This window comes from Mchenga conophoros, linkage group LG12 (assembly GCF_057382185.1).
Source record: "Mchenga conophoros isolate Kocher_MC1m ecotype Shallow Benthic linkage group LG12, M_conophoros_male_GT1.1, whole genome shotgun sequence".
Lineage (NCBI taxonomy): Eukaryota > Metazoa > Chordata > Actinopteri > Cichliformes > Cichlidae > Mchenga > Mchenga conophoros.
In genome coordinates this window covers 12844880-12857465 of record NC_140537.1, presented here as the reverse complement: position 1 = coordinate 12857465, position 12586 = coordinate 12844880, and the positions used below count along the sequence as shown (strand labels likewise).

The 12586-nt window shown below is 39.6% G+C and overlaps 1 protein-coding gene across 1 annotated transcript in view; it reads left to right on the top strand.

The window, feature by feature from the left end:
* The window catches only part of LOC146562210 (transmembrane protein 132C), a 180489-nt gene that overhangs the window by 71211 nt on the left and 96692 nt on the right, over nt 1-12586 (top strand). Inside the window, exon 3 of the mRNA XM_085293775.1 lies at nt 5461-5607. Coding sequence (XP_085149901.1) covers nt 5461-5607 — 147 coding nt within the window. The remainder of the gene's footprint in view (nt 1-5460; nt 5608-12586) is intronic.

Sequence of the window (12586 nt, the reverse complement as noted above, 5' to 3'; positions counted from 1 at the left end):
TCAGTGGATCTGCGCTCGACAGTGCAGCCTAGGCGGAGTAGTCAAACACAGATTCACTGAGCGCTCAACACAGACAGCATCGTCAGAAGGAAAGTTGATCAAATAAATTACAAATGTTGTATTGTTCGATACATATGCGTACCGAACCGAAGGCACTGTATCGAACGGTTCAATATTGATGTGTATATATATATATATATATATATATATATATATATATATATATATATATATACACACACACACATATATATACACAAGCACAAATAGTTTGAATAGTTCTCTGTTCTCTCACAAAAGGATTGGTTTTAGAAACCAATCCTTTTGCAGTGCTTTCTTTGTCCGATCATAAAGTTATTGAAATAACTGAGAGACAGACAACATTTTCAAAGCCCTCGTCTTTTTCTCCTTCTGCCAGTCTACCATAGTCAGGTGAATGATTGAACCACAGACAGTATTAAGCATAGGCGTGGCTTTCGAGTCATAAAAATTAAGCAAATGTGGAAGTACCTTAAAAAATAAATTAAAAATGGGCTCAGTGACTCATTTTAGCTCATACTGAACAAAAAATAAAAAATAATAAGTATTTTTTGGAAACCTTGGCCATGCGTTTCAAATGTGAGGATTATTTGTGCCATGACATGTGTTGTTAGCCAATGAGTGTGTGGATGTCTTGCAGCCAAAATGGTCATGGTGGAAAGGTCTGTAAAACATGACTTCAGAAACCAGTGGGTGGTGTCAAGCTAGCTACATCCATCTTCTATGCTGTGTGTTGACAGATATAGCTAACAACATAATAACCTCTTAGGTCAGTATGTCCCTCTGCTTGATCAAATCTAGCCTCAAACTTGTCATATATTCTCATATTTCCTGACAGTGCCAATCAGCAAAGCCCTTGGGATGAGGCTTGGGTAGACAGCGCCTCTTAGCTGATTTTTGTTTTTCTTCCTTTTTTGAATTTGAACTCACTCATCTGCCATTTAAATCAGTGCCTACAACCAACTGACTACCAAATGCTGTGTGACTGCTTGACTCTCAGCTGTATTTTTGGCTTTTTCTGGTTTAACCCTCAAGGCAGGCGTTGCAGATTTGCAACAAGTAAAAGCTAACAACCTGATTACCCCACATACATATTTTATGAGGTTTTTTTTACTTAGAAGTACCACTGCAGGTATTCTTTTGTGCATTAGCAACAAAAACTTAATTTGAGCCTGAGAGGGTTAAATGTGTGTTTTAGGACTTTTCAGCTTTACTGCCCATTTCAAAAGTAGTCAAAACATAATAAATTACAATCATTTTTTCATCATTAGCTTGATGAAAAAATGTAAATACCTTACTTATAGCTATGTTACTTATTTCTTTTTTACAGCATAAATAGCAAGCTGTGATTTGAAAACTACAACTGGGAGTACAAACCATGTACTCCCTGCATCCATTACTCAAATTACTCAGTCCTTTTTGTCTCTGTCTTACAGTACTGTGGTATAAATTAGGCTTGTCAGTGTCTCTTAGAGTCGCTGACACTTTAAAGAAGTTGCATCTTACGTCACTTTACACTGCCAGCTAAACGCTCTTTTCCTGTTCTCTTTCTTCCCACTGTGGGCTGTTGTCTCTTTCCTCCCCCTGTAGTTGTGTAATATTTAATATTCAGAACATTCAGACACAGTTCAGTGCTGTGGCTGCACAGGAGACATATTTAGTGACTGAGGAGAGCCCAGATGCATTGATATAAAGTGTTCTCTCCTTCACTTTTGAGAGGAGTGTCAGCTTGTCAAGCTTTGAGAAGGATTACTTTCTGACTTGTACTTCATTCTTTACCGGAGTCCTGTCATAGAGCTGTGTGATTAAGTTTAGCTTGAAATTTGTAAGGCAAGCAAAAAAAACACATAAAAATAATGCAAGCATAAAGATGACTCATGCATTTGTACAGCAGCCTATATATATATTAGTGTTTATTTTCAACTATGTATATGTCACCGCTCTGTAGGGATGGGAATATTGCTGCATAGATTTTTAAACCCTTTTCATGCCAACTTATGTTGCAATTTCCTGACTGTTCCTCTAATATCCACTGCAGAGTCACGCTCTGGGCTTTTCTGAGATGACTTGACAAGTATTGAATGGATTAACATAGCATTTTAGTATTGATTTCCATGCATTTTTATTTTTATTTTATTTCCTGAATTACAATTAGCAGATTAGAACACCCACACCTAGTAAACAATGAACTGGCACCAATTCTTCACACCACATCTGACTTTGGCTGTAGCATAAGTTTGGCATGTTTATAATTGTCCTGCTATAATGAAACTATCCTGTACTGTTCTTTCTTTTAGTTTAAATTAGTAATGTTAGCATTATGTAAAAAAAAAAAGTGCATTTTGATGAGGATTATTTACATGGAGAATGCCTGACTGAGGTTTCAGCATAAATCCAGAAGTCACTGAGATTGAATGTGAGCTATTTAACCTGCAGGTGACTCTTACACTGTCTGGTTCAAGCCCAAAGTGATCATTAAGTCAATAAAAGACACTTCAACTGCACTCCAACAACTGCTCTGTGAGCTCGGAGATGGTCTGTGGAGTAATGACTGGTTCCCCTCTGGGACTAAAAACATTGTGAGACCTCACTAGAAGCCACTGATAGACATCCTGATCACTCAAGTGTAAAGAAACCAGATACAAGACCCTGCTGCATCCACTGGGACCTGTGGAGGACTGTACACGAGCTTTTTGTGTTGTTTTGCCACTGCTTGAAAGTTTTACCACAGCATTGTCTTTCTCTCTGGTTTAAACAGTGAATCTAGTTTTAATAGAAAAAAAACCTAGTGTGTGATTAATCCTTTAAGAGCGGCATCAAGCTTTTATTTTCGGATGTTCTCTGTGATTGCATAACAACATGCAGTGGTAAATCTTTTTTTTTTTTTTTTGATGTAGCTACTTTCCCTCTATCTGTGATTTCACGCTGTTTTCGAGTATTTCAACAACCGGGATCTTTTTGCATTCCCTCAAAGGAAATACATAATAGCCTTGTAGCCAACATTGTGGACAAATATATTGTATCATGGCCACTTTTTGTTATGAGCTATTACTCACTCTTACTGCAGTAGTACACAAACATGAGTATGAATTTTATTATTCTACAAAAGCCTGATGATAATATAACAAGCAGCAGAGCTGGTACCGTAGGGCCAGTTCAGTTTGTATTTATCTCTTTTTTGCGCAGTTTGTAGCTTGAACACCTGCAAGTAAAAGAAATACTGTGAGAATTACATTCCTCACTGGATTTCTGAGAAGAGCAGCACTTTTCATGGGCACCTTGGTGATTTTTAGTGCTGAATCGATCTCTGCCAGTTTACAGATTTAACAAATACTGTTCAAATCAATTAGGGGCAAAAATATCCAGAAGGATTCTTAGGCTTTTCTTCCTTGTCAGTGTTGCCAGTTTCTCACAAAGGATGCCACACAACTGCTGTAAACAGGCTGATTATTAAAGTTTCACTAATTTTCCTTTAAGTGTAAGTGCATTAGAGTAGCCTTATGCTACTATTTAGACTATTTGTATTTCTGTAGTGTTAATTCACTAATCTTCAGTTGTGTTTCCTTTGCTTGATAAAGGCTGCAGAGCATCAGCTGAATAATGGCGTGACACCAACACATGCATTTTTTCAACATGTTGCATTCTATTAAGATGACCCACAGGAGACTGCTCTTCATGTATGGATGCTCACTAAAATGCTACACAACAATCACTAAAACAATGGAGAAGTTGAAATCACAAAACAATAAGAGAAAATAATTAAAAAATATAGAACATGATTAAAACATAATTCTAAATATCTAAAGCTAACATCTTATACTGTTCACAGAATGACACTCGTGAAAAGGCTAAAGAGCAAAGGTGAGCTTTGAAAGCTATTAGAGAAGCAAACAACCTGACCTGAAGTGTTTTAGTGTTTCAGAGCTGCAGCTGCGAGGCTGTAGAAACCAGTCTGGGACTATTAACAGCTGCTGATCAGCTGGTCTAAGCATTCAACAAGGGGTATAAAACTGTAATATCTCTGCAAATACTCAAGGAAAAGCCCATGCAAGCATTTATATGTGAACTAAAGGTATTTAAAGTGAATCCTTTACCTCACAGGTAGCCAAAATAGGCAAAATATATGTTTACCAGATACTTAGGCAGCTGACTGTGCGAAGACTGCCTGTTATTCACAGACCTGCAATTTGTCAGCGGATCTCACGATTCACTGTACTCTGAGCATGGTCTGAAAGATGGCAACCTATCACTGCATCGTCCAAAAATTGGATACTCTGATCGAGACTAAACATGCGGCTTTGTAGAAAACTCTATAAATGTTCTATATGATCTCATCTATATGTGCACATCTCAAAAGGGAAGCAGCTGGCAGAAAGACATCAAATTATCTCGGAAACAGCAACACAAAGAAATATTATTTCACACGCGCGCGCACAAACACACGGAGTATGCGCACTCTCACAGAGCTGCCTTAAGTGTGTTTATCTTTGTTCCTATAGAGAGATGAAGAATACCATCTGTCATATTACCCATTTCACTTCTCACATATAACCGCCCTCACAACATGAGACGATATTACATCAAAGAAAGAGGCTTGACTGGGGAGGGCCGCTATATTCATTGGCATGGAGACATGCAATTGCATTTTAAAGTGCAGTAACAAATTCAGGATGAAAGCAAAGCCTTATCTTTGGTCTCATCTGCCAACCTGGTATGGATTGGATGGGGAAAGTGATTGGGCCTTCTGTTATAATTTAGTCTTCTCTTCAATCTTGGAACTTTGCTGCCACTCTCCGATAAAATCGTACGGGGCTGGGACCATGTTATTGATTGAAACATTAGCCTAAACATATTTTATGTCAGCACTTTTACCTTTAAATCAGTCTCTGTTCAGAGGATGTGCTTTATAATCTGGGTTATGTTCATCAAAGATTTTGATTTATTTTATGTTCTTTTATTTCCTTGGGACTTTTTTTTTTGTTCTTTGTAGCCTGCTAAGCCAAGGACATTGATGCTGTTATTTTGCCACAGTCAAAGAAACCTTTTTATAAATTTTCTTTCAGACTGCAAGGGAGTGAATCTATTACTGATGGAGGCGAGGAACGGAGAGGAATAGCATAATGATACGGTCACATCCCACTTGATGTCATGGCAAACAGCACATTTACCACACATGGCACATCCCGGCGAGGCTTTGCTTTGTTCGTTTTGATACATTTTCAATCAAATCTTGGTGAGAGTGTAGAGAAACGCGCACATAAAGGATGCGCAAATATGAAATGACACGCATTTTTACAACCAGCTGAAGGCACGCTAGTGATGAACAGAACAGAATGACCAAAAAAAGGATCCATCCTGTAACTCGTAGATGTACAACAACATATGCAATCATTGGGCACGTTTTCTTTGCTTTCTCCGCAGAGTGAAGTTAAAAGAAGGCGTGACGTTCCTCGGCGCTCGCCCCAGCAACCCCACCCAGTGGATAGTTAGTCAAGATGTGAGGAGCGAAGGCCACCGAGTGGTGACTCTCCACTGCCGCAGGAAGGAGTCCAGCTATGATCAGCAAAGGTCAGCCCATAAAGTGCTTTTCTTTGAATGACTATATCGAGTTTGGGAGAATGGCCTCTTAGTGACTTGTAAACATCTTCATGACCTTCAATTATAAGACATTAAAGTAAGTTCCTCACTGATGACAGCTTTTTAGTATGTGTATTTATTTTTTTAATGTGTTCATAACTACTGAACTCAACAGCCTGACTTCACATTAGCCGCTAAAAAAGTAGTTGTCACTTTGGATGTGCACAATTTGAGTTAGTAGCATCAGTTAGATGGCTTCAGTAGGCTTATCTCCAGAGTGATTTTTACTGTTGAATTAAAAAGTTGCTGATCATTCACATTTGGAAGGAGACACACACACACACTCACAGGCACCGTGTGAATGGTTATTTAAGCGATGTTCTCTTTGCTCAAATGACACACTTGACTTGACATAAAGGCCACGTCTGTTGACACAACTGTGGAGAGAGAAAAGTTAATCGACTATTGCAGCATCCCCTCTTCCGTCTCTCTCTCTTTCCCTCGTGCTGTCGTTTTTATTTGCGTACTTACTCTCTCCACTAGCAGGCCTCAAAGTTGTTTTGGTCATTTCCCATCTGCATTCACATCCTTAAACTAATCTGGCAGATAGGAACGTGATTGCAGGCGCAAGAGGAGGAGGACGGGGGGGGGGGGTAGAAAAAAGGTTGCCGCGTTAATTAAGTGCTGATTGAAGGCCTTTGTGCGTTTTAATAGTTTTTCCTTCTCGGATAAGGAAATAGTTTTAATAAATCTAACTTTCTAGTGACAGGTGTAATTTTATGGATTAGAGGCAGATGTGAAGCTGGGGAAGGCTTACTTATTCGCTCTTAAGCTTTCGTTCCACTTAGCAAATTCTAAACCACTCCCTTAAGAAAACAAGACTCCTGACATTGCAACTGCAACTTTATAATCAAAGTTGTGCAGGGGTTATTTAAGTGTAGAGCAGCCTGTGAAACATGTGTAATTTAAAGATGCTGGTCCAGTGATTTATTTAGACATGTTACTATTAGTGGATCATCTCAAGGAGTGATTGTAGGCTAACTGCAGTGTTACAGCACATAAAACAAAGACAGCTGCGCGTGCCGTTGAATAGTTGCGCGTCTAAAATTAATAGATTTTAATAGATGTGTCATTGTGAATCTGCACAGCTACATATAAGCCAGGAGCTGAGTCATGCTGTGTCTGTTGCAGATGCTTATGCTCAGATTTCAGTGGCCTTTTTATGTGAGGATTTAATATTTTTGCTTCTCAGAACAGGCAGTACATTTTTGGACTTTATTAACAGCCAGTTTCATACATGAACTGCCCCAAGAACTCAAAGTCGCCTCCGCACTGAAAAAACTTTTCAGACGCTCCATTCAGTCGCATAATAAGGTTTGACAGCTCAGTCTTATCATTATGTTTGCGTCTGTCTGTTCCAGCCTATTTTTACTCACATAGAAATAATGGTGAGAATATCTTAGGCTAACATGTTTGTTATCATGACCGAATAAGATATTAAATGCACTCTGAGGCCGCTGAAAGCTGAAATTGATTTCTGTTTGGGAAGTTTTTTGTTGCTTTAAAGCAGGGTTCCCCAATCCCAGTCCACGAGGCCCGGTGTCCCTGCAGGTTTTAGATCTCACCCTGGGTCAACACACCTGAATCACATGATTAGTTCATTGCCAGGCCTCTGGAGAACTTCAAGACAGTTGTTTATCTATTTAAATCAGCTGTGATGGATCAAGGACACATCTAAAACCTGCAGGGACACTGGCCCTCGTGGACTGGGATTGGGGACCCCTGCTTTAAAGCTTGTGAGATTTTAAAGGTGTTGGACTAGAGTTGATCTTACATCATATTTTGTTACAAACCTGAATACTAAAATGCATTTTAGATCTCTGTAGTACAGTTGTGATCAGGCTCATCACAGGCATGAGTGCTTTGCTAATTTGGGGCTTTTAATGATTTTTTTGAACTGAATGGAGCGACTTCACCAGTGGTCAGTATAAGAAAAGCAAAGATTATTCTGAACTTTGAGTCATACAAAGCTACTTTAGAAGTGTCCAAGAATAAGGAAGCTTTTAAAGGTAGCATGGGTACCAGATGAAACTCGGAGGTCATGTTTCATTTGTTCTGGCAGAATTCATCTGGACTCCTTCCGGTTTACACAAATGTTCTCACAGCTCTGCCTACAGTGCACAATGCCACACGTTTTTAAGATGACTTTTTATAGGTCTAATTATTGTAGGTCCAATAAGTATTTTGGTCTAAGGCTGTTACGGCGAGTGAGATGAGCCGTGTGGAAGAAATAAAGGAGGATCCAAATGCAGGCACTTGCAAAGGTGTGAGGGTGGTTTATTAAACACAAAATAAAAATGGGCAAACGGCAAAAGGAACAGAAGGCTATCTAAACTGAGAACAACTAAACTAGTGAACACAAACCCGGACATGAACATGAAGGAGGATGAGCAGCGGAGAATGACGACGGACAGCAGGGAAAACACACGAGTGAGACATGGTGGATATACAGACGGACCAGCAACTACAATGACAGAAGACACAACTTAAATACACACAAAGAAACACAGGGAGATTACACACAAGTGGTGGACACAGCTGGGAGTAATTAACGAGACGAGACAAGGGAGGTAAACTGAACACACTCACATGAGACGCAGACCTTCACAAAAAAACAGGAAACAAGAAAACACTGCACGAAGACGCAGACACGACACTGAGACAGACTAGACACTGAACTAAACCTGCAATAAACAAGAGAACACAAAACCTACGAACTAATCCCTAAACAAGAATAACTAAAACATAGATTCATAATCACCATCATCATCATCATCATCATCATAATAAGAAGAAAAGAATCCAAAATGCAAAAACACACCAAAACATAACAACTCATAATACTGGGTCAAACTGACCCAGAACTGTGACAAAGGCTGTGGATGACACCCTTTAGAAGTCAAAACTGACCTGAGAGCTGGCACACTAATCTGCATTTGTCCGGTTATATGAGGCTAGCTTAAAGGTGTTTTTCTTCAAGGTCACTTCTCAACTTGAATTTCAGTTTTAAGTTTTTCAAAGTTTATCCAACTGCATGCTTCGCCTTAGAAACTCATATATTCATGCACCATATACACTTTGCTTTACTTATAGGTCTAAGCAGAGCTACAGCAACAGCCTAAGTAGGATTGAGCAGCAACACTTGGCAGCTGGCTCCTCCTTGCCTCTGGAGCTATTTTCCTCCTTTAAGCAGGTTTTATTCTCTCCACGCTATTCCGCGACCTCACCGTCTCTCTCACCCACACGTACACATTCTCCATTACAGTAGTAAAATCATGTTTTATTGATTTACTAAGTGAAGAAGCCAGAGACAAGAGTGAGCATATCTAGTCTAATCCCAGCTGTTTGGGCCATGTACATTGGGCTGCTCCTTAATCTCCACAGCTGTCAAAGTCACTTCACAGAGAAGACCAAAGAGGCCCCATGATGGCTATACAATGCACAATGCTCCAATTTTTCTTTCGTCTGGTCCTCCCCGCTCAGAGTGTTTTCAATGAAGCTCTTTTAAAAGGGGATTAAACATTGCTATCTCATCTGTTGAGCTGTCATTCAGTCTGCTTTGGTCTCTCCTCCGCTGCTTCCATGCAGAGGGGAGGATGAGGGATGTGAATGGTATAGGTCAAACAAGTGAGGATCCCATTTGCATTTTAAAGTTGTTTTTGAACAACAGGATGTATACACGATTATCTAAATATGAGTTAAGCACTCACTTGAGGATTTAGTTATTTACTTCTTCACTGCGACTCTGGAAAGCCATTCTTCTGTAAGAATAGAGTCTGTTTTCAATTGAAAATTTTCCTCATCTTTTAAAAGAAAATGTCCATAACCCTGCATAGGTTACAGTTAACGATGGAGCAAATTAGACCCACACTAATCAAAAATATGTTCCATTTACTCCTAAAGTGTTTAGACCAGTCTTACATCTCAAAAGTGTGGATTTCCTTGTACCCACAAGTTCACTGTACATATACAATTACAATAAAGGGTCATTCTATTCTATTTTATTCTATTCTATTCCTGTTTGCTACTATGTTATACTGCTGCACACTCAAAAGTCAGCAGAACATTGTCCTGTGCAATTTCCTGGACATTTTGAGTCATTCCTCTTTCCTGTACTGTGTGTCTGATTACACGTTGTTTTTACCATTAGGATGCAGCCCTGAAGTCACATTCCTCATGACGGCGTGTGGAAAACAGAATCATTTCTGAATAGAAGATAAATCTGAAAAGAATCTAATGGTTGACCAATTACTATGTTTGTGCATTCTCAAACATTTATGACAAGCATTCAAATTTTCAATTGAATTTAAAGGATTTTTTTTTTAATTTAGAAGAGTGTGCTCACCTGGCTCTGCAGCTCTTATTTAAATCAGTGCATTATGCTAACAAATACACAAGTTGTTAGTAAAATGCTCTCATGATTTTACCAATGTCGGGTTGTTGACTTCACAAACAGGCTGCAAAGGGACAAGGCAGGAACACAGACTTTTAATCATCGTTTTACATGCCATTTGTACAAATGAATAATTTGCACTGTCACTCTACCTTGGACTGCTTCCTAGACTTAAGTGTCTTTGAATAACGTCTGTGGAGCTGCTAATTGAAGCCTGTATGTATGTTTGCCGTGACGGTTGTCCAGATCCGATGTGTGCATGAAAGCACGACATTACAGACGGTGTGCCAGGTGTACACTATGTGCCGGTTCAGCCACTCGCTTTAAGCGGCTCGCCCTGGCCAGCTGAGTCCCTACTTTGTACACGTTCACACCTGATGCTCTGACCACACCTGACTCCCTGTGACTACACATGTAGGAAATACATGAAAAAAAACTGCTTTCGCTCAACCCTCATTTTTTTGTATCATCATCTAATTGTTGTAAATCAAAAAATAGATAATATGATTTTTGAACTTCTTTTCCTAAGCTCAGACATGGGTCTACTGGTTTACACACTAATAAGACCAATAAATTATCCCTAGTTTGATCCCGGGAGGAGGCGTAAATCCCTTCGGGGGTTGTGTCAAGAAGGGCATCTGGTGCAAAAATCTGCCAAATCAAATCTGCAGGGTTACCTGCTGTGGTGAACCCTTGTGAATAAGGGAGCAGCTGAAAGTAGCTATTCTTCTTAGAAGTTGTTGAATTTGATCAAGATGAACAGCTGAATCTGTTCCTCAGCTCTGCAGACTGAATTTTCCTATGGAAATGCAAACCTGTGCACTTTTCCCTGACCGACAGCATCTCTACCAATAACAGCAATAGCGAGGTGACAGCTTTTCATCAAGGGTTGCTACAGTGAGAAGATGCGGTGTGCTTTTAACTGGAAACAACAGAGCTGAATTCTCCCTAAAGCCACCAAAGGAAAAGCTGACGGCAGGTCTTTCCGATTCAATGCAACGAAACAACAACAACACCACAGTGAGATAAGAGCTGTTCACATTGTTGTTATGAAAAAAGTCAAATCAGATCTGCCCCAGTTGTGCTGTGTCACATAACACATTACCTTATAGCTCAGTTCCTAAAGAGTTTGTAAGTTAGTGGTTTTCTATTTCTATGGTCGCTATTTTGAAGCCAACAATAAAGCAAAGGGGTAAAAAAAAAAGAAAAAAGAATGAACTCACCTTGTCATAGTCAAGACTTAAGCTATCAAAACCAATGTATTTTGACCTGAAATGAGAAGCGTGCTTTTTCCCTCTGTTCAAAAACAAAGATGCAAATTTTTGGGGTAGAAAAATATGTCACTTTTCTCTCTGCATACCTTCGATGTGCCACGCAGCAGCACCAAGGAGAAGACGCTTGGCCCCTTTTCCATATTTCTCTGCTCTTTGTTATTTGTCATCCTGTGTTCTTAATGAATAATTGATATATTGTAAGAAGAATGATTTTTCTCTAGGCACTTCCTGTTGTGTTTATGGGCCTGTGTGATGGGAGATGACAGTCTTGGATCTTAAGTGAGCATTTATGGCCTCATTTATATGTAAATTATTATTTAACCTTATATCCACCGCCCTTTCTTTGACAGGTTGAGATTCTTAGCAATGGGGCTACAAAGACAAAAATGCCCGTGTGGAGTGCACATGTTATTGGGTGAAATGCACTAGATTGAAAGCTTTCCTTTGTCTTCATTAAAGGTGAGCTCATTCAAAACGAAAGCAGTCCTGCTTCTTCAGCATGTCACAAGGCATAAGTGGAGACCTCGGTAAAAGTGCCATGTCCAGCCCTTGGTTGTTCATTATGTCTGTCTGGGTGCAGATGTAGCTCTCTTGAGAGCCACCACTTCATTAATCGCCCACACCACACCCAGTTGAGGGTCGGCAGGCAGTTCACTCATTACAGCCATTTCACGAGGGAGCCAGTCCAAGTAGGAGCAGGGGGGGAGGGAAGATATAGTATATATCTAAAAATCTTGCTTAATTTAATAACGGTCTCATCGCAGCCTGTTTTATATTGTCTGAATCACATTTGCATAGAGTTCGGATTAATATAATTAAATTCGGCATTCATCCATTTTGCTATAAAGACACGTGACTTTTCCACTAAAGCAGCAGCTTGTAAATCTCATCAGTGTGAATACTTAGGATCCCAGATGGAAAGAAATCACACAGCTGTGTAATAACGGGTGAGATTTTGTAGCGACCCCACAATATATCTCCATTTCAAAGTTTAGAAAACCTTTAAAACAGGATTATTTATTGTTTGTGTCATTTATTGCAAACCTGAAATGAAACAAAGGCCTCAAGATAGCTGTTATAGTCTTCTAAGCCCCCTGGAAGAACATTAGGCATGTGTGGTCCTTGTCATTCTTGGGGCTTCAGAGAAATTCATAATTATATGTGAGTGTTTCTCTAGACAGACAGACAGACAGACAGACAGACTATATCTATCTATCTATCTATCTGTCGATCTGTCTGTCTT